The sequence below is a fragment of the Carettochelys insculpta genome, chromosome 10 (genome assembly GCF_033958435.1).
Source record: "Carettochelys insculpta isolate YL-2023 chromosome 10, ASM3395843v1, whole genome shotgun sequence".
Taxonomy (NCBI): Eukaryota; Metazoa; Chordata; order Testudines; family Carettochelyidae; genus Carettochelys; species Carettochelys insculpta.
Window position 1 is genome coordinate 21,082,082 of NC_134146.1, and position 23,464 is coordinate 21,105,545.

Below are 23,464 nucleotides of genomic sequence, written 5' to 3' on the forward strand. Positions count from 1 at the left end.
AGATAAAAAGTCATTTGTTTAAAACCAAAAGGTGTCCAACATGGCTATTTGGCCAGTTGAGTGTGGCTTACACAATGACTATGGCTGGGTCTACATGTGCCCCTTCCTTTTGAAAGGGGCATGTTAATGAGACGCTGCAATGATTATGCAGCGCCTCATTAGCATAATGGCAGCCACAGCTATTCAAAAGTGCAGCTTTTCGAATCGCGTGCCACCCATGGAGACGGGACCTTCCAAAAGGACACCCCCCTCCCCAGATTTCAAAAGCCCTTCTTCCTACTACCTACCTGATCGGAAGAAGGGCTTTCGAAATCTGGGGAGGGGGGTGTCCTTTTGGAAGGTCCCATCTCCATGGGTGGCACATGATTCGAAAAGCTGCACTTTCGAATAGCTGTGGCTGCCATTATGCTAATGAGGCGCTGCGTATTCATTGCGGCGCTTCATTAGCGTCTTTCGAACCTGCTCATTAACATGCCCCTTTCGAAAGGAAGGGGCATGTGTAGACCCAGCCTATATGTTCAGAATAATATGGCTAGTGTTTGCTACAGTACAGTAGCTACTGCTTCACAACTGGTTGGACACCACAGATTCCAGAAGTGGAAGTTAAATCTTCATAAAGAAAATAGGAGCATAAGCGCTGGCAAACTAAACAAATATACTTAGGAAGACCAAGAAAAAATTTGAAGAATAGCTAGCCAAAAACTCAAAGATTTTATAAAAAAAATATGTAAACACCTCAGAAACAGGAAACCAGCTAAAACAGCCAGAGTGCAACCACTGGACAATTGAGATGCTAGATGAGCACTCACAGATAAGGTCATTGCAGAGAAACTAAACTGACTCTTCATATTTGTCTCCACAGTTAAGGGTGTGACGGAAATACCCAAACCTGAGCCATTCTGTTCAGGTGAAAAATCTGAGAAACTGTCCCAGACTGGAGGTGTCATACAGAGGATAGTTTTGGAACAAATGGATGAACTGAACAGTAAGAGAGTAAGCCGTGCTAGTCTATACACTATCAAATTATTGCTCCTTTGTAGAAAGGGAAGCGGACGAATTGACATTTATATTCAAATTCGGAACATTAACACATGGTTTAAATCGTGATGTGAACTTTCTGAGTCACTATAGGGGCTCGTCTGCATACTTAACTTAATCTAATTCTTGATCTTCCCCCCCACCCCTCCACTCTGATTTGCTCACCTTGATTATCTTTTTCTGATTTGTCCTCCTTGCTTACTGTTTTTGGTTCTCTGTGTCTTAAATATTGAGTCTGTTCTGGTCTGGATATGGCCTGAAGAAGTGTGTCTGTCCCACGAAAGCTCACCTAATAAACTATTTTGCTAGTCTTTAAAGTGCTACTTGACTGCTTTTTGTTTTGAACAGTAACAGGTCATCAGGACCAGATGGCATTCACCCAAGAGTCCCAAAAGAACTCAAAATATGAAACTGCAGAACTACTAACTGTGGTTCGTAACTCACCCCTTAAAATCTGCTTCTGTACCCAGTGACTGGAGAGTAGCTAATTTGATGCCAATTTTTAAAATGGGCTCTAGAGGTGACCCTGACAGTTACAGGCAAGTAAATCTAACTTCAGTACTAGAGAAATTGTTTGAAACTACAGTAAAGAGAATTGTCAGACATGCAGATGAATAAAATTTGTTGAGGAAAGTCAACACAGATTTTTGTAAAGGGAAATCATGCTTCACCAATCTACTAGAAGTATTTGAGGGGGTCAACAAGAATATGGACAAAAGGGACCCAGTGGATCAAAGTCTTTCTTGAAATTTAAGTACAAGGTCGTGCACCAAAGTAAGCAGTCGTGGATAAGAAGGAAGGTCCTCTCATTAACTGCTTAGTGGCTAAATGACAGGAAACAAAGGGCAGGAATAAATGGTTGGTTTTCAGTGAGGGGTAACTACTAGTGTCCCCCAAGGATTAGTCCCAGTACTCATCCCACTCAATATATTTATAAATGATCTGGAGAAGAGTGGTAAACAGTGAGGTAGCAAAATTTGTAAATGATACAGAACTGCTTAAGTCCAAAACAGACTGTGAAGAGCTCCACAGTTTCCCACAAAACTAGATGACTGTGGGGAAAAAAAATGGCAGATCAAAGTCAATCGTGATAAATTAAGTAATGCACTTTGGAAAACACAATACCAACTATATGTATGAATTGACTAAATTAGCTGTTAACATCCACCCAACATGCAGCAGCAAAAAGCAAAACAATGCTAGGAATCATTAAGAAATAGAGACAGAAAGTATTTTATTGCCTCTATATAAATCCACAGCATGCCCACATCTTGAAAACTGTGTGCAGATGTGGATGCTTGTTTTTCTTTTTTTAAATAAGTATTTTTGCTTGGAAAAAAAGGGGAGGAGCAACATAAGTGCTTAGGACATGGAACAGATGCCATATGAAGAGGAAATTTATAAGACTGGGACTCTTCTGCTCGTAAAAGAGAAGACCAAGTGGAGATATGCTAGAAGTCTACAAAATCATGACTGGTGTCAAAAAAAGTAACTACAGAAGAGTTGTTTACTCCTTCGCGTAACACAAGAACTAAGAGACACCAAATGAAGTTAATATGTAGCAGATTTAAAACAAACAAAAAGGAAGTACTTCACACAATGCACAGTCAACCTGTAGAATGCCATAAAACTGTAGAGGCTAAAAGACCATAATCAAGTTAAAAAGAGCTAAATAAATTCAGAGGATAGGGCCATCAATGGCTATTAGCTTCAATGGGCAAGGATGGCATCCCCAGCCTGTGTTTCTCAGAAGCTAGGAAGAGGTGAAAGAGGATGGATGACTTGATTAACCTGTTCTGTTCATTCCTTGTGGGGTACGTGGCCATGGCCATGGCCACTGTCACAAGACCGAATACTGGACTAGATGGACCTTTGGTTTATCCAACATGGCCACTGTTAGGTTATAAAATTAATAGGGGCATTAACAGGCAGTGTTTCACTTACAAGTGTACACCAAGCCAATCACGATCCTAAAGTGTACCTAAACTTTAGGGCTAAATAGAACACATCTGCTCTGTCATGGCTTCCGTCAGCCATATAATTCCACACAGAGGTGCAATAGGCCCTGCACATTGTTCCAGGTAAGTGGACAACTCCTCTATCTTTCCTTCAACTATGACACCAGATTTCCCCCTCATTTGTCTCACACACTTTATGAAGCACCCAAACAGGCAACCATCACCACTGGGATACTTTACTCCCTGAAATCCTATCAGCACCCTTTCAGTCTACCAAAAGCATATTCAATGGCCTGTGTTCACCTGCTCAGATGGTAGTTGAATCTTTCCTTAATACCATCAAGATTGCCAGTGTATGGTTTCAGCAGACAGAGACAAAAGGGTAGGCTAGATCTTCTAGGATTGCTATAGGCAATAGTCATCTACTGGAGAGGAAAGAAAAGTCCATGCATGCAACTTTACAGACAGTCACAGAATCAAAGGCATATAGGTTGGGAAAGGATGTCAAGAAGTCTGATCAAGTCCAGCCCCTTGCACCGGGGCAGGACAGAGCATACCTAGTACACACTTGGAGTTTTTTTTTTTGTTTTTTTTAAAAGGAGGTTGGACAAATCTAAGGATGGGATTTCACAGCCTCCCTCAGAAGCTTATTTCAGAGTTTCCAACTAAAAAGTTAGTTAAAGCTTCTTAACTGTATCTCTCTCTCTTGCTGCAGATTAACCCATGTCCCTATAGATGCAAGGATCATGCACCTTCCTGACCAGCTGACACAGATGTTAGTAAAGCATCCCTGCTGATCCACCAGTGCTGCATAAGCCATAGACAAGTGTCCTATTCTGTCGAAATGCTCTGTAGCCTGGTACCAAGAAAAATGGACGTGGGTGCTGTCTATTACCCCTCTGCAATTCAGGAACCCCACTACTGCAGATCTATCCAATGCATCCTTCACACTACAGAGTCAGTGTAGTAGACCATCACCAAACACTCCTAGACGACACTTGCCTCATTGGATTTTCCAATTCCCAAATGATTTTCCACCAAGTGGAAGCAATCCAGCACACAAACTTCCACAAAGACGGCTACCCTTCTCCACAACTCTAATTTTGGTGTCCTTGCACTGGAAAGCCAAGGTGAGCCTGGCCTATAGCACCAAGCATGTGATCTTTAACACCCAAAATTTCCCAGAAGACAGTGTGTTGTATGACAGCAAGTTGCATTATGGGATACCTATCCATGGGTGCATTGACACAAACACACCTGATGAGCACACACAGCACCAATGCAAGGATCCAAACAATATACTATCAAGAGTGTTATGCCAATGTAACTTGCATCAACCAAAATTTATGCAGATATGCAGTCATAGGCCTGTTAGTAAAACCATAAATTGATACAGTAAACAAAAGCAGAAACCTACTTCCCTTCAAATATTTAAGAAACTTCCAAGAGACACTCCAACACTTTACAGACTCAGGTTTACTGCTCAGGTATCAGTGCTCTAAGCCAAGTCTCTCTTTTGTTGTTTTGTTTTTTTAAATGGGTGTTGGGGATTAATCGAAGTTGTGTAGTATATTTAACATTTTGAAAAACTGAATACAGGTTGAATGTCTCTAGTCTAGCCTACTGTTGTAGTCCTTCCCTGCTCAGTAACACCACATGGGAGAAGGATGACAAAAATCTGCACATATTTCTATGATGGACTAAACAGAGTGACCCAGTGGGGATTTGAATCACAGACACTTTTACAAATAGCAGTTTGAAGCTCTTTTCCATTGGTAGAAACAGCACTCTTATTTGATCAGCATAGAGAGTCATTCACACCTCAGAATCTGGAACATAAGATTTACCTCGTACTAGCACAGGAGCCCGTGGTCTTTTGCCGTGTGCTCCGCCTCAAACTGGGGAGCTCTGCAGGTGGTGATTCACTGCGCTTCTTAGTAGATTTTCTTAAACCTACATGCATAATACACAAAGTTAGGGCAACACTTCAGTCTACTCCAGTCTTTGTTTTCAAGTACACAGCAAGCAGAGAAGCACATCAAAAGGTTGAAGTGTTTCATAGACAAGACAGCAATAAATTCCTCTTAACAGCCACAACAAAACTCTGTGTTTAGTACTGTAGGAAAGCTTTAATGATCTAGTTGCACAATTGAGTACAATTAAAGAAAGGAACAATTAAAACATGTTATTTGGACACCTCGCAAAAGTTATCAACTTTTTATGATTGTTTAGCAATAGTGGGAGACCTTGCAATCATATTACATTACAGCAGGGGATCTCAACTTTCTTTGAGCCTCCCTCACCAGGAGATAAAAACTTCATGGCTCACCTGTGCCACAAGGACTCATTTTCAACACGTGAAGGCCAAAACTGGCAAAGGGGAATACAAGCATAGGTCTGCCTGTGGCAACATCTTACACAGGCCATCATGAAGGTAAGCTGCTCAGGCTTCAGTGCTCTTGGGCTTCATTCCCATGCTATAGGCCTTCATCCTTCTGCCTTGAGCCTCAGCAAATGTAAGATCTGACAGGCTCCTGAAACCTGGTCATGGAACCTTCAGGTGGTCCTGCCACTATTCACAGGCTTGCACTGATATTGTCCCTGATCTTCCTGTGTTTGTTTTTACTAGAGAGTTTTTCAGTCTCCAAGCTATCATGACACCTTCCTTTACCAGTTAATTTCCTTACTTGTAAGAAAAGTTTGCCCATCATTCATCTTACTTTCTAATTAAATATGTTTGCATGAGTACAGGCTTGTCAGGTTTGTGTCACTTCTCTCTCAAATTCCTCTTATATTCTTTTTCAAAGCTTGTAGTTATTAAAAATCAATACTCTGATTTAATGTTACCAGCCATCTGTGGCAGAGGACTGAGTCCTAAAAAGACAAATAATTCTGTTTTCAATGCAGTTCTCCAGTGAAGCACAAGGAAAATCTGGTCAGGTTAGTGAAAAGAACAAATTAATAACCATTATCTTCAGACTCAACAAGCATTTCCCCCATTCGAGTTAAGGGAGCATAAAGGTTGCTTGAAAAAGTGAAGAATTTTGCCTTTACTGGTTCTGGAAAAATCAGTGTTTTTTGTTCTAAGACCCCACAGATTTACTCTCTTAAGAGTGAGCTTCTGAGACTTCTCCCGCTCCACCAAAAAGCTGGGCTTTGCAACTACAGTCCAAGCTTCTAAAGAATTGTGTAGAGAAAAACACACCTTATGATTACTGTCTATGCACTTAATTCACCATATTTCATTTCTCTGGTAGTACGGAAGTACAACAAGAGCTCTCTCCAAAAGACCCTCTAAATTAAGAATCACAGCCCTCAAGTTCTTCCCCCCCCTTATATGCTAAGCTGAAAATAGAAATTTAGACCTTCATATCAACCTTAATTTTTAAGTCACAGAAAAATTTCAGTGTTGACATATTGCCCAAAGTGCAGAGGCAAAATAGGAGTTTTAAAAAGGAAAACTGTCTGCAAATCAGTATTTTGAAAGTCTTAAGGTCCAAAGATAGGATTGTTCGCTCTTCAGGGCAGGGACTAAGAACATTTTATATGGAGTGTCTATGTCAGTGGGGTCTTGACTGGGATCTCTAGATTCCATCTTGCACTATGGCTAAACTACAGAGAAACGTTTGAAAAAATAAGACACAAATTGCGCACCACAATTTGCGTTATCTTTTTCTGCTTTGCTGTAGGAAGAAGGTTTTTCCAAAATTGGGCCTGTCTACATGATGCAAATTTCAGAAACACCTCCTCTGTTGGGCTATCCCATCTTCCTCATAGAACAACATTTAACAAAATAGTGACAGAACGTGTCTGCTTTTCTGGAAACCTCTCATACCCAGGAAAAGGGCTGTAGTCTAGCCATAACCACAGAGCAACAGGCTATTAAATTTTTAGGAGAGATGTGCCACCAGAAGAGCGAATTCTATATTAGCAACGAGAAGTCCTGTGGCACCATATAGGCTAACATATTTTGGAGCATAAGTTTTCGTGAGCAAAGTGGGTCCGACAAAGTGGGTCTTTGCCCACAAAAGCTTATACTCCAAATATCTGTCTACGAGGTAGCACAGGACTTCTTGTTGTTTTTGAAGATACAGACTAACTCAGCTACTCCTCTGAACTCTAAATTAGATCCCACTGCAGTGTATGAATACCTAATGCAGCATGCCACAACTACAAAGAGTTAATTTTTCTCACTCTTGACATTTATGAAAGTTTACTATTTTAAGTTTCCCATTTGTTATAACTCAAGTGCTAATATGCAGGTACAGTAAAAGCCCCATCATCTGGCATTCGATAACTAGCACATTTGGTTATCCAGCATGCCCAGCCAGGGGCGGCTGCTGTGGGGCAGGGGTCATGGCCAGGTCTGTTGTCCTGCTGCTGTGGGGCCAGCTGTCCATTGCCCAACTGGGGGATGGTGGTACAGTGGTTGCCCATTGCTGAGTTGGGGGCAGGAACGGAGGGGGACAGAGTGAGCCGGCTACTGGTCCCAGCTCTAATAACTAGCACATATTATCCAGCATCCCTTGTAGTGTAAAGCTTATACTGTACTACTCAGCTGTGCACTCTATGCAAGTTTGCTGTTATTTTCTTAAGCTACTGGGAAAACTCAAAAGGACATATGTTATTCAGCTTAAAAATCAATCAAAAAGGTAAATGAAAACTGAATTAAGTGAAGACTGGTTCTGAAAGCCCTCTCTGTGTAAGCTTCAAAAGTAGGAATCAGTACAGAAGAGTTTTAAATTTCTTGAACAGCATTTTCAAAGAATCAAATTTCAGACCCTTACTAGTTTATAAAAAGTAAGAAAGGAGGAACTCAAATTGCACAAATACTGTTTTAATAATCTGGTGCTATTCACAGCATCACAAAAAATGTGGGGCTGAGAAGGCTTGAGCGGCCATCTTAGTTTTACTCCAACACAGGAGAGTAAGTACAACTTGACCAGCCCTGAGCAACGTTTGCAGAACCTGTTATTAAACATCTCCCACGACCAGGACCCCACAACCTTCTTCACAAAAACGACTCCAGTTCTTAACTAGTCTTGTAATTTAAAAAGTCTTCTCTTCTAATTTAAGTCTCCCTTGCTGCAGATTAAGCCTTTTACTTATCCCACCTTCAGCAGACATGGAGAACTGATCGCTATCCTTTTTAATAATACAATCTTTTAATAGATTTGAAGACTATTATCAGATCTCGACCATCAGCCTCCATTTTTGCCTCAATAATCATGCTCAGCTTTTAACCTTTGCTTGTAGATCAGGTTTTCCAAGCCTTTTATTGTATTTGTTGGGCTCTCAATTCTCCCTAATTTGCCCACATCATTCAAGTGTGGCACTGAGAAACAAACAGTCAAGATCAGCAGGAATACCACCTCCCAGCACTTGCATACACACACACACACTTATTACACCTTTCCCTACTGACCATTTTTGCAACTGCACCACATTGCTGCCTCATTCGATTTATGATCCACTATAATCCCTGGATCTTTTACAATACTACTATTCAAAGATCCTCTAAGCCAGGATGAGCTGCCACCGGCAGCGGAAAGACACTCCTCCAACCCCACCAGCTGGGCCAAGGTAAGAAATGAGCTTTAGGGGCTGCAGCCCAGGGCTACAGCTCCTAAGGCCCCTGTGATCTGTGAGTGGCAGGAGGGTGGCTCTGTGCACTACCATTCTTTCCCTCCTCAGCTAAAGCTCCAACACCACGAATGATGGGAAGTTCTGTCCCCACAGCCCCCCATTAGCCAGGAATCAGGCAGCATGCATTGCTTGAAAGAGAGTGTAAGGCAGCATGGAACCACTTGCTTCCCTCACCACCAAAACAGGAACCGCCCCCAGGTAACTGCCCTGCAAGCCAATCCCGTCACCTGCTCCATTGCCCTAGCTCCCTCCTAGACCCCATGCCCCAAATCCGAGTCCCTCCTGCACCCAAACTCCTGCCCAGAACCTGCACCCCCACTCCAACCCTCCTATCCTAAGCCTGCTCCCACACTCCAAGCCTCTTGACCCCAGACTGGGAACCCCCTCCACCAGCAACCCAAACACCTCATCCTCAGAGCTCATACCCTGCAACCCTGAGCCCCCCCACACTCCAAACCCCTTGGACCCAGCCCCACCCATAGACCATCCATGTGCGGAATGAATTTGATTACGTGCAGGAATACGGCAGTGATGTGTTGCACATAAACTCCATATTTGAGGACATAAAATTCATTCTACACATGAACATAAAAGATTAGCAGGAACACTGGTACTATTGCCACGTACTCCTCTGAGTGCCACAGGAGGCCCTCCCTGCACTGCCCTGACCCCCAGCACAATATCGCAGTTCCCAATGGCCAGGAAACAGACAGTTGGAGCTGCCTGGACCATGTTTGCAGCGCAGACAGCACACAGAGGGCCCCCCTCCCCACCCCCCAACAGCCTGCAGTATGCAGAGAAGTACATGGCTACCTCAGCCAGCTGCTCTGAGCAGTCTGAGGGTGGTGAAAGGCAGGAAGCCTGCCTAAGGGTCCTGCTAGGCTGCTAGCCAGGAGCTAGCTAAGTAAGCACCTCCTGGGTAGAGTGCCTCTGGCACCCCAGGCTCCCCAAAACCTCTGCTCCCCATCCCGCATGGTCACAATCCAAACCCTCTGTACTCCCCTCCTGCACCCAGACCCAGCACCCCAGTTCCCTGCCCCAGGTCACAACCTAAAGGCCTGTGCCTTGGCCCCAGGTCATAAACCCTCCCAGATCCTGCACTGCTCCTACAACCCTTCTTCCATGTCAGGATCCTCTGCTGCACCCATATTCCCCCTCTCAGGCCCCACACTCTTCCTGCACCACAACCCCTACCCCAAGCTCCCCTTCTGCACTCAACCTCCATCCCAGACCTTACATCTCCCCCATTAATATCACAGAAGTGCATGGCCCTTGACCGCTTACAATTCTTGGCATGCCCTACCCGCCCCCCATCACAATTTTTTGCCCAGCCCTAGACTACCCACATATTCCTTATTCTGTAGTTGTGCATTTGAGACATTTCCATACTACTTTAAAAAAATTTCATTTTGACTTCAGAACATCTCTAATTTCTCAAGGACCTTTTGAATTCTGATCCTGTCCTCTGAAGTGTTGCAATCTCTCTGGTTGGTGTTTGCAAGTTATATACATACTTGGCATTTCATTTTTCAAGTCAAATAAAAAAAAATATTGACTATTCCCAGAGGTAGTAATGACACATGTGGGACTCTAGTAGACACTCCTTCACAGTTTAACTTTGTGCCATTTACATGCGTTTTGTTCAGACATATTGTACCCACTTAACAGTAATTTCAAGACCACATTTCACTAGTCTGCTTTAAAAAAAAAACACATTGTTAAAAGCCTTACTATCCTCTGACAGGATTTACTGGTTTAAGACAGACATTATATGAACTTCGTTCTTCACAAATCCATGCTGGCTATTCATTATAGCCCTATTATCCTCTAGCTGCTTATAAACTGATTGTTCAGTAATGTAAGAATCTTTGCAGATACTGAAGTTATACTGGCAGTTATTAATTCCACTTTTTTGTTCACTTACGTCAACCCCTCCTCCAGCCTTCTGGACCTTACTCATCCTCAACAAGGCTTCAAGGATTGTTAACAGTTTTAAAGTGCTTCAGCTGGTCCTTAGTTTACATTAGGAAAGGTGATCATCCATCCCATTTTAGCCAGGACTGCTCCTTTTTTAGCTCCCTGGACAGCGTCTGGACTTTTATTTTAAAACCAGGCTTATTGTCCCCTGTGTTGCAGCTCTTTATACAGCAGGACTGTCTGTTTAGAGAGCCAGCTGAAGAGGTGGGTGGGCTCTTTAAATGGACTGTTTGAACACACTGTTGCCAGCAGCCCCCAGGGTGACTGGTGGTGGGGAGGAGCGAGGCGGTGTAAGGATGTCAGAAGCCAGAGTCAGGCTGCTATGCTCTTTGCTCACACTGCCTGAGAAAGACAGAGGAGCCTGTGTCTCGGATAGTTCCTTCCCCCACTCCCCTCCAAAAACACTGCTGGCAAGAAATAGGATTGGGAGAAGGGCAGGGCCCTATGCTGGAGAATGGGGGGCAGCCACTTAGCGAAAGGCAGGGGACAGCTGCTGAGCAGTTGCACTTAGCTCTGTAACTCAGGTAGCACAAAACAGGACAATCTATGGAGTAAAGGGCAGCTCGACCCAGCCCAGGGGCTAGATGGGGGAATCATGGGTTTGGAGGAGTCCCATGAAGAATAGGGGACAGGGCTCATGAGGGAGCAGAAACAGGAAGAAGGGAACAAGGGAGGTGAATTATAGAGAAGGGCTGGATTAACTCTTCCAGAGGTCAGGGCTATTAGATTTTGTGGCCCCTCCCCTAGAACTGTGGTGAGCACAAAAATCATGGGTTCAGAACATAGCAGTGGAGGGCTCCAGCTAGGAGTGCATGCTCTGGGGTAGAGCCTGGGATGCAGCAGGAGGGAGCTCCAGGTAGGACTGAGGGGTTTGGAGTGTGGGAAGGAGCTCAACCTGGCCCACTGATGGATGGGAGCAAAGGGGTAAGGGCCCAGGCCATTTCAAATTGCCTGGGGTCCAGGGATCCCCAGAGCCTTTTAAATTGCTCAGGCAGGTGTGCCAGCTAGAAACACCTCCCTCTGCTCCATTTTTAATGCCTGTGCCTTCCCTCAAAGGCTAGGGTAACAGCCCCCCACCCTACGAGAGGTGGCGGAAAAAGGTGAGGTGATGAGCTAAATAGGGTGGGAGCAGGGAGTCTGGCTGCTCCACTTGGCATAGGTGTTAATGGTTTGGAAGGGAAAGAATTATTTTTACAACATAATTCTTTAGCTATCAGAAACTGATCAATTTTTTTCCCCCAAAATATTGTTATTTTACTAATCGATTCATGGCAAATTTAAAAAAACTCCAAGAACTTTACCACAGATCCTATTTATTTGATGTTTCCATTATTGTTGGATTTCCAGATAAGAGATTTCCATCAAGTGTTAGCATTTGTTTGGGAAGAGGTATTTGGAAGCGTAGTTTGCAGCCCTTATCTTAATCTGGCCCAGCCCTGGGGAATGGGAGAACCAGCTAGGCCAAGACTGCAAAGGGGTGGGAGTGAAGGAGAGGAAGGGGTGACCCACAGGCAGCCACTAAGAAACAAACATGTGCCATGTGGCCTTGGCATCTCTGGGGCGGAGAGGAGCAGCTGGGCCCAGTGGTTTTATGGGAGAGATAAACCCATGATAGGAGATTTCAGTGGGAGACTACAGGAGAGAGCATCAGGGCAAGGAGTGAAGATTTCTAAGTGCTGTACCGCTCATGGGGGCTTATAAATTACAAGCTCTGAAAATCCTGTTTTCAGAGTGGGCTCCGAGAACGTAGGTCTATTGTATACAGACTGGTGGCATGTTCAAAGGTTTGGCAAGGGGCTTGGCGTAGTGTGTATGGATATTAGAAGGTACGTTATGCTGTATGAATACAGTGAGGTACTGCAAGGTATCGGGTATGGAATAATATATTGTTTCACTTTGAAGCTAGAGAGGTATAATTTATCTGTTGTAAATCTACAGACTCCAGTGACATTAAATGGGAGCTGTGGTGTGGGGGTTGGGGGGAGAAAAAGAGTATTGCTGCAAAAATATCAAATGGCTTACACTGTTCCAGAACCAGGCTCCACGGCTCCTCCCTGCTCCCAGCCTCATATCCTGGCTCCTGTCCTCCAGCACACACCCCAACCCAGATTTCCAGCAGCTCACCCATATATGCCTGCTCTGGCTCCTACACCTACCTCCTCCCTCTCTCCCAGCCCTCACACTAGCAGCCCACACTCTGGAGGACAGCAAGTGGAGGACAAGGCAGGCACTTCTACAGAGCAATAACCACTTAATCAGAGGGATATACTTTTATCTATAATAATGCAGTAATATATATATTTTTAAATGGGTGCTCAGTCAACTTCATATTATTTTCAGTGTTAGTACTACTTAGTTCTGATAGATTACCAATGAACTCACTTAATTCCAAGCAATTTTACCAGATATCCTATATTTCACATAGAGAAATATGGTCACCCTAACCTTAGGGTGAACTGCATTTGGCTCTAACAACCTTAATACAACAGAATAAAGAATATTTAGCTCTTTCTATTTCGGCTTGTGCTCCATTCTTCCCACTAGCCTTTTAGTGAATGCTGCAGCAAAATATCCATTACATACCTCAGTTTTCTTGCTGTTAGCTCTCCCTCCTTAGTAACTATGCCTTCAGTTGATGCTGCTTGTTCTCCTAATATAGGCTATTGCCATTTTTTAATATTCCTTCATCAGAGCAACACATTTTGTGTGTTAGCCTTTCTGATTTTGGCCCTATAGGTTTGTGCTATCTGGCACTCAACACCACATCCATGATTTCAGTTTTTGTAATTTTTTTTTTTTTGATCTTCAGGTCATTGAAGAATCCCTGATATTAGCTTCCATCTATTATTCTTATATTTTCTTTACATCAAGCTAGTTTATTACTGTGCCTTTGGTGCTGTCTCCCTAAGAAGCTCCCAACTCTTTTGAACTCCTTCAACCCTTACGCATGGTCTACAGCAAAAGTTCAGGTCAACCAGGATTGACTGGTTAGGAAGTGGGGGAGGAGGAGATGGCTGCACCAATCATGTGACTCCTCTCCCCCCTCCCTAATGCCACCTATGGGAGGGCTAGGCCAACACCCTCCTCTGTCCCTGTCCCACCTCCTCCCTCTAACCCCCCTCCCTGACCTGGGGACTAAGCAGGGACAGGCTGGGGGGGGGGGGGGGGAGAGACGACAGCGAGAAAGAGCCCTGGGACTAAAAGCAGGGGTCACTCCCTCCCCACACTCACCAGTGGGGATGGGGAATAACAGAGCAATGCATCTCCAATCCCCCAGCTGACAGCCATGTGGCTCTGTCTCCCACTGGTGAGCATGGGGGGGGGGGGAGGGGAGATCCTGCCCCTCCCTCCGAGTGACACCCTGGCAGCCAAGAAGTAGACTAGCTGTCTCCATTTCCCCTGCTGCCACCAATCAGCATGCCACCAGGGAACACCAAATCAGTCTTTCTTTTTTTTTTTTTTTTTAAAAAAACGTGGAACATCTATGAGCATTTTCTTCCAAAAAAAAAAAAAAAAAAAAAAAAAAAAAAAATATATACACAGCAAAAATAAAATGAAGTAATTTAATCAGGTATGATAGCAGTGAAGCAGTAACATTTATCTCATTTTATTAGATGGCCGTATTATTTTCACTCGCTTTTTTTCAAAAAAAGAAACATAACTTACTGTTTACTTGTGCTGGTGGAAATAAATGCACTAAATCATCACATGCCACACACACAGGTTGGCATCAAGCAGCTGACAGCATAGCCACCAGGCCTAAGGCATGTGCCCAGTGTTGTTGCTAGTTGCTACACTGCCATATAGATAGACTGGAAGAGAGAAAAAAGCTAGCAGAATGTTAAAATCAACCTTGCTGCATTGCCAGACTACTACCGCCTCGCAAGATATAGAAATACAATTACATTTCAGTATTTTCCATGACTGTTATCATTGTAAAATGGCAATTTACTGTAGAACTTTAAATCATTTTCTCAAACTCACAGCACACCTGTGACTTGTTCATGGAACACCAGTGTTCCATAGAACATACTTTAAGAAACACTGGCCTACCACACCTGGGACTCGGCCAAGCTGCCTTTCAAGGTTTGCAAACAATGACCTTTTCAGTCTCATCTGGCTTCTGGTTTATCTTTCTGCAAACTGCTGAGAAATATTAAGGCCTGTCAATCTCTCTCTGTAAAACATCAGAATCCTGTAACAATCTTGCAAAGGAGAATTTGTCAAACCTGAAAGGAAAACGCCATGTTTGAATTTACACTTCTCGGACAGCCACCGTCTAGTTTCAGAGTAGTCATCCATTAGCCTAGAATTGCAATAGGGCAAAACACTGCCCGTGTGACACATGGAAATTAACTGGTCCACTATAAGGGGGCCCAATATAAAAACGGATAATGTAGACATGCAGCTGACAGGTCACAGAAAAAGTGAGTAAGAAATTAGCATCAGCTTGCTCTCCCTGAGATGGCCTCTAGCACAGGAGAGATAGAGCAAGTGACCACACAGATCTGCCCACTGTGAGCTTGCCCTCCCTTGCCCTGCAAAATTCCATGTCCCCTGGAGCAAAAAGGAGACTATGTAGGAGGCTGCCAGATTTTCACACCCAAAACTGCTCCTACTTGCAGCAAGTTCTTCTGAATACTGTTTTGCACCAGTGCTAAAGGAGAACTTGCCTGCTGAATCTCTTACAACCCTTCCTTAGCCATCGTTACACACTTTGTAATTTAACTTTCGAGTGCTTACAAAATGCTGAATAGTAAATTCCTGTATTGTAGTTTAAATCAATTATTTAAAGTTTTGTATTAATATGCCTAATAAAAGGGATCTACTTGCCAAAAATAAAATCCTGGATATTTCTTGTTGTCCACATTGTTATAAGCATTTTGAAATACTTGCCAGAAAGCAAGATACCAATATAATTCAAATTGGTAGGTTATAGTATTTTGACAACACACACACACACACACACACACACACACACACTTACTTACTTCAGAATGTTTAGCTTTCTGGCATAGAATTCCCAAGCAGTAAAACAGCAATTAGGGGAGAGAACAACTCATGTAATGACTTTACATAAGCAGGTTCAAAATCCTCAGAGAAAATAGTGAACTGTACCATCTGTAAGTTGTACGTGTGGTTCCTTAGCTGAACACAACATACTTGCCCTCTCTGGATGAGCTCTATTGTGCCTATTCTTAAGTAAAAGGTATGTATTTCAGAGGACATAAAAAATTAAGGCCCAGGTACCAGAATGTTAACCAGCACTAAAAAGATTTCTCTCCCTCTCTCACATGCACACACAGAGTTTATAGTAAATCTGAAAAAAAGGATCAGGTTTTGGTCTTTGAAAGCCATCTTTAACTTTAAACTAGCTGCTTTTTGATCATTGTGCATAATCTTCAATGACACTGCTATTGAAGAGTTATCTATGCTCCATCCACTGGCTGTGAAACAGCAGAAAACCATTTTTTCTTAAAAAGAAGACTATGCATTAGACGTACACAATTTTAAATGGATTCAAGCAAAGATACCCGATTGTCAAAGCAAAACTTCAGAAAAACAAAGTTAGTGATCAAGGGGAAATTTATCCTATTAAACTGTACATTAATACAACAGAGCCAAGTGACCAATTTATACAACTAGAATTCTGGGTTAAAAAGGAGCAGTTAGAAAATAACAGACGATACCCAATATTTAAAGTATGTACTTCCCTGGTTTCACACAAAAAAGTTACATTTTATGCAAATTCAACTACTTAAAGTTAGAAGGAATTCAGCTATCCTTAGAGAAGGTAAAGCATAAACATTCACTGATTCTTCTGAAAACTGAAGGTGAACAAAAGAACATCTGTTAACTATACCTGCATGTCATTAAAACATCTTGTGCTTGTTCTGCAACTATTAGGCAGTGTTCTTAGAGCTATCCATAAAATTTCTGGCAAAAATACACTAAGTGGAAGCTAGCACCAAAAGAATAAAAACAAAACCCACAAACATTAATAGCTCCCTCTCCTTCTAAAACGGGAAAGTGACTGTCCAAACTGTAGAGTGTTTTATGTAGGGTGACCATAATTCGCATTCTTAAAGGCACAGTCCCATTTTTAAGTCCTCCTGCATCTCTCTTCTTTTCTTAAAAAAGGGCAAAGTGTCCTGTACGCCTGTGAATGTGAAAGGCTGGTGCCTGAGCAAAGCTGCCACATGCTGGGCTGGCTGCTCCCACTGCCAGATCACTCAGCACAGTCCCTGATCCTGCTGGCTAAGAGCTGGCATGCCTTCCCCCATCCCAAGTTTCCAGCCAGCATTTGCTGCTCGCAGAGTGGTTAGCAAGTACAGGCTGGCAGATGCCAGTTGTGTCACCTCTTCTGTCCACCCACTGCCCCTTACATGTGTCTGCACTCTGGGTCCTCTCCCTGCTCTGCCCCTTCAGGCCCCCCACCCCACCCCTCCCAGCCTTGCTGCTCCTCCATAACCCTACTGCCCCTCTGATGGGGTGTATCCCGCTCCCAGAGCCATGCAGAGAACCCGCCACTGGTTAGATCAGTCAACCTCACCAACAGGCTGGCCGATAGGCTCCTTCCCTCCTCCCCTGTCTCTGGCTGGGCTTAGACCCATAGAAAGTTCAAGACCCTTTAACCCAGGGCACCAGTTGGGAGGAACTAAGCCCTGAATGTGCCACAAACCCATACAGTGTTGGCATGGGGAACTTCTGTCCCTTAGCTAAGCTCTGGGGTGGTGGGAAGGAAGTGTCTCCAGCCTGTTTGCACCCTGACCCTGCTGGTTCCCAGGCAGGGGCACTTGTACCCTCTTCAAATGGTGCCACCACCCAAGGACCTGCCCCCCAGGGAGTGCAGGGCAGCTCCTCCCCCTAGGTGCCCACCCTTGCTGAGCCAGCTCTTTGGAGGGGTTTGCTGAAGCCCCTGCAGTCAGCTTCCCTCGGTTCTGGGGCTCAACCCATTCTTTGGGTTTAACCCCTTACTGCCCAAGCCATTGCCAGGGACAGGAGGTTGCTGGGTTGTGTCAGTGCCCAACAGCAGCTTGGAGGTGCCTTTCTACACTGTGTGGAAGCTGCTTGTAGGCTCAGATGTGTAGGGCAATAGGAAGGAAGAGAACCTCTGGAAAACCACAAGCCAGGGCATCCCTATCCTGACCCTCCTTTAGCTAGAAGCAGCTCCCATCCCTTCCCTCCCACACAGAACAAGCCAGGCAGAAGTCTTTCAGCCCTGATGTGAATCCCACAGAAATGTGGGAAGGGGACAGGGGCTGTGAACATGCATGTCTCCCACATACTACTTTCAATAGATGCAGTGCCAGGTACCCGGAGAAGTAGGTCCGGCATGGAGGCCCAGCCAGGCATATAAGGTGGAGAGCAGGGAGTAGAGGAGATTGCCTCCATCCCCAAGTAAGAGATGTATGGGAATGCATGTCACCTGTCCCTGTGCAAACCTTTAAGATTAGAAGGTAAGTAAAAACTCCAACTGCACAATATTTACTTCTCAAAACAGAGGTTCAGTCAATTTGAAGTTAATCTGAATGTTTGTAATACATAGTTCTGATTGATTACTGTTGAACTTGTTTGAATACAAGTAATTTTACCAAGCATCCCAAATTCAACATAGGGAAATATGGTCACCACACTTTTATGTGCAAAATATCAAAAAACAAATAAATTACCTGAATGACTTCAGAGTGACTACAAAACGGTCAAAACCATTTGGCTTCTCAAGTTTGATTGATGAACTGTGCACATGTAACATGTTTCCCATATCTCATTCAGTTACTTTTATGACGACACATGGTCAGTGCAACTTAAGGCCTTGACTATACAAGATTTTTGTTTTAAAAACTATTATAATTAACCATTGCAAGTTTGTGATTGTATTGGCAAACTGCATCTGAATGTTGCACCTACTTAGGTATGATTTCTAAAGTGAATATGGTTAAAGTGATTCAAAAAACCCCTTTGACTTTAACATTAAAGACAAATCTAATGATTTGCCTTAATACTCAGTTTACTCCTCTGCCCTCCCCCAAGCATGTTATTCTACTATATGTTATTCTTTCAGAAATCCCCTAATGCATGATTTAATGGTTATTCCAAATGTGTTTAGTGGTAAACTAAAAAGAAAAGGCACAAGCTGTACAGTTCTCAGGCAAGTTGAGTTTGCCAAGGCCTTTCTCAGGGCTTTAGAACTCCTCTTGACCATGGGAAGTGGAACCTTTTCCTTAGTGGTTAAGGAAGCCTAAAAAAATTTATACCAAAGATTTTTGATGGCTTCCCCTGCCACCCCCACAACATTTTTCTCCACAGCCTCAAGTCAGCATCCTAATCCCATATTCAGATAATTAAAGAGATTTAGAATGCAATTTGGCTGCTATTTTCAATAACAGGTACCTAAAGATATATTTTAAAATATATGTTTATGTCCCTGTGACTGCAGAGAGCCTTCCCAATGTGAACTGGCATATAAAAAAAATGTACAATTCACTGAAATTGATAGTGCTGCTCTTCACAACCCAGGAGGTAAACGTTAATTCCATATTGCTGTTGGGGAAAGTTAGTAGGTAAAACCGCATCTTTGCTTCCCCCACCTTCTGTTCCCCAGAATGCACCACCACAAGCATTCAGGAACAGCACCTAGTAAAAACCCAACACACCTTCCCACCACTCCAAGTAACAATTTCTAAATTTCTCCCCAGGCTTCCACCCTGAATCTGCAGGAGTCTCTGCCAAAGTTGTTCATAAATATCTCCGGCCTGAAAGTTTCCCGTATTAGCTAAAGAATTAAGGGTCAGGCTCAGCAGTGTTCATCAATTTAACTTTGTTGTATTGAGATCCAACTTGCTTTTAGAAGCATAAATTAAAAAAAGTTTCATTTGTCCAATCAGTCAAAGAGGGCTGGGAGCTAAAGAGGGGCAGAACCCTGTAAAACTGGCTTCTAACTCCCCTGGCACCACAAACCCCTGGTTGAGAACCATTGGTTAAAAAAAAAAAAAAAAACAACCCACACACGACTTCTACTGTTTGAGGGGCTCTCAAAGTACAAAATGTACTAAAAACTGGGATTCTCTAGTCCAGCAACACCATGTGGTTCAGCAAAAAACATACAGATATTCCTTCATCTGAGAACTCCCTGCTGAAGCCTGTGGCAGCGGGGCGACAGCCAGGTAGTGGGGTTGAAACTGGCAACATTCAGGCCAGGGCTGGAGGTGGTGGGGGCCAGCAGGGGCTAGAATCAGGGCAGAGGAAAACTGGGGGCTAGTGTCAGAGATCTTCCTCTGGTGCAGATCTGGAAGGTCCAATCTACACAGCCTAAAAAGGTAAAGAGGTGAGGGAAATGGGGTCTGGCTGAGGAATTACAGTAGAAGTGAAAACTATTAGTTTTCTAAGCCTTGCAAACAATGGCAAAATAACCAAAGAAAATGGAAGCAGGAGCACACAGATTTACACCTTATTTGCATAACCTTAGTAGTCCATCTTGGCACTTACATAGAACCCATCACCACAGCATTCATGCATCTCCTCATACCGATGAATTTATCCACAGAACTTTGCTGTGAAAAAAATATTCCTGTTCTACAAATACAGAACAGAGGCAAAACATTCAAATGCTCCTTGTGCATTTGAAGGAATATGTGGCAGATAGGAATTTAAGACAGACCACCTGAATCTCACCTCATCGCTGAGGTGACTATCCAATGTAATTGCTGACAAGCCAAGAAGGATGCACTAACCATCAATAATTAAACACCCTGTAGCACACACATTACCACTGAAACGTTTTAAAGACTTCTCTGCATTTGTCTTTAAAATTTTATAAAACGTCAACATGGAAGCCTCACACAAAAATGTGATGGTATATGTGAAGGCCAGATTGTCATCCATTTTCCAAGTGAAGTCCCAAGCTTTGAGAAAGTATAATATTGTAGTCTCATTTTGGTTTCCACAAATATTCCCTGTCCCCACCATCCTACTTCAGACAGGCATAAAACTCTCCCAAAAAACATTCCTTTTGAACTATGTCCGTGTTATAAAGAAGTCAGACTAAAAATCACCACAATGATTCCTACTGGCCTTGGAATTTGTTACCTTAGGTCTAGAGGAGCTATGTCAGACTGATTCAGCACCAAAACAAAAGCCTGTGCATAAGAAGAAGTTTTTTTGCAGGCAGAGTTTCAAAAATAAGACATTTTACCCTTCTAACGAACAAACAGATAAAAAGTAGTATTTATCAGCTTACTTGCTAGTTTAGCCTGTAATCCTGATGGTCCAGGTTTTGATGTCTCTGACTTTGAAGAGCCTGGTAGAGACAGTTTTGTTTTAGGCAGGCTAACTTTTGGACTGAAGCGAGCAGCCCAGTCAAACTTTGAAGAGCCACCTGTTTTATTCTGTTCTTTATCTCTGCTACTCCTTCTGGGACTGGGACTAGATGCAGAACGGGAGCGTCTCGCCTTGCTCTGGTCTTTTCCTTGTTTTACTCTGGCACCCTGAGGAACAGTAGAAGAAGCAGAGGCAACAGCAGAAGAGGAGGAGGATGTAGATGCTGAAGAAGAAGAATCAGTGATGTTGCTACACCCAGCTTTGGCTGAGGTCGCTGATTTTGAAGCCAGTTTGCTGGGTTTTGCAGACCTCTCTTCAACACCAGTTGATTCAACTGCTGTACCACTCTTTATACACGATGAGCTCTCTGTCCTTTTCCTTTTCTGATTTCGGGAGCTACCGGTAGCTCCACCCTTTCTGGTATGAGCCTTGCTTGTTGATGGCAATTGTGCAGATTTTAACTGTTGTTCTTGATCTAAGTGTCTTTTCTTAGATTTAGTATGTGGCTTGCTTGTTTCTGAGAAAGTTTCAGTATACTGAAGTGCTTTGGGTTTTTTAGCAGAGCTAGGGGAATTGGTCCTGTTATAATCTGGGCTAGCACTGCGTTTTACTCCTCGAGATTGGTCTTTCTTAGGCACCTGCCCCGTTTTTTGCCTCTCTGAAGTACTGATTCTGTCTGGGTCCTCTTGCGGTATTATAACTGCAGACGAACTACAGCCTCTGCAGAAGTAAGCAAAACAGAGTTAACATAATACTAAATTACAAGAAACTTTACATTACTACAATAACTGAGACCAATTTATACAATTGCTGGTTTCAGGAAAAATGTCAATATCTCCTAACCACAGTCCATTACTAGGTCTACATTAAACAAGAAAAACCGTGTTTAGATGAGTAAAGGCTGCATTTCACACCTCCGTGATGTAACTTTACTAGCATAACTAAACTGAAAAAAGCTGCAAAATAAAAGCATGGAACATCTCCATGTATGGATTTTCAGGTGAGCTATTTTAAAACACAAAATTTACCATTTAGGATGTAGTACCTCTTGTTTCACGGATGACAACCAAAATACCTCAAGACACTATGCAATTAAGTACATAAATGTTTCAGAACAAAACTTCCGCAAGCAAGGAGCATTCAGTAATGCATAACCAGACACTTGGATTTCAGATAAGGAAAAATTCCTCATATAGAAGTGGAAATATTTTAAGGAAGTGACTGTAATTCACCTTCCTTATTTCAGTAGTCTTATGAAATGGTTCAAAACAGCTGTAGTACTCTTCAACCAGACTGAAATCTTCTCTAATTTAAGGTGCAGGAAGATGGAAATAGTATGCAAATAAGATATCAAGGTTTGATCACTTAAACAGTCTGATATCAGATCATTTCATATTTGGTTTAATGCACTACACCTTTCAGAAAGGTCTCAGAAATTTGCATTTTATCCAAAGTGTAGTAAAGTTTCATTGTATAATCCAGAGCTAGTTATGCAGAATATGTTTTCTCCCCATTACTGATGAAATTATGTTGCAATTTGTGACTTTTAAGCACAATGCATGGACATTTCAGACACTGACATACATCAGTTGAGCAGCAGGTCTAAACTAGATGTCAGACTAACAAATCTAGTATGATTAGGGTATTATATACATTCTTGAAGTGCACATTACACTTAACAGGAATATGAAGCAGTTACCTTTTAGAAAAGTGTCCCCTGGACTGCTCAGAAGTAGTATTAGACTGCACTTTGGGTGCCTTTGAAATAGATTTTTTACTCTCAGGTGGTCTATGTGCCTTATGTTTTGCCTGCCCTAAATGTGACCTGTCAGCAGAAAGTCAAAACAGAAAGCTGTCAGGAGTCCAATATCTAAAAAACAAGCCTATAGGTGGAAGGATTTATTTTTTTAAAACGTTTTACAAAAAAATATATTAGAATAAATATAAATTCACATACTTCTTCAAATCAACCTTTGCACAATACTTCAAAAGAACAAGTTGTCATGTTATAGACTGTTTTGTAAAATGAAATGCACTTGGTAGCGGATAACAACCAAATTTTGGGGGCCTCTTGAGTAAGTCAGACACTGAAAAAAAAGTTTCAAACCTAAATGCGATACAGCCTGCAGTTAGTTATTCTCATATGAAAATCCATCCAATTCCCAATTATCCACTCAAGCATTAAAAACTAAGATCTGACAAGACAAAAAAAGCTTTCAAAGTTTGGGCTATTTAAAACATATCACCCTTGAATGTTCCTGTAAATTAGACAACCTATCCAATAAAAAGGTATGTAACAGTTTACCCCTTTGCTGTCCAATTTCACAAATCCACCAGTTAGGGTTCTCCTATGGGCCGTGTAAGATACCTCTCCAAGAGCTGGTAGCTAGCTTGATGGAAGAATTCTTCAGCTTTTACAAGTTATTCACGAACTGTACCATGGGACTATGCAAGCAGGTTTATTTCCATCTGCTGCATTTCACTCATTAACCATGTACCTCCACTGTTGCTACTTTCTGCTTAAT

General features: G+C 42.8%; 1 protein-coding gene across 6 annotated transcripts in view; it reads right to left on the reverse strand.

Annotated features, from left to right (window-relative positions):
• The window catches only part of TRIP12 (thyroid hormone receptor interactor 12), a 166,007-nt gene that overhangs the window by 82,191 nt on the left and 60,352 nt on the right, over positions 1-23,464 (reverse strand). For 4 of the 6 annotated variants that reach the window (XM_075004706.1, XM_075004705.1, XM_075004707.1 and 1 more), the window contains exons 3-5: positions 22,639-22,764; positions 20,860-21,659; positions 4,844-4,949 (exon numbers count right to left, since the gene is read on the reverse strand). In XM_075004706.1, coding sequence (XP_074860807.1) covers positions 4,844-4,949; positions 20,860-21,659; positions 22,639-22,764 — 1,032 coding nt within the window. The remainder of the gene's footprint in view (positions 1-4,843; positions 4,950-20,859; positions 21,660-22,638; positions 22,765-23,464) is intronic. The other 2 variants (XM_075004709.1, XM_075004708.1) reach the window with 1 other exon arrangement.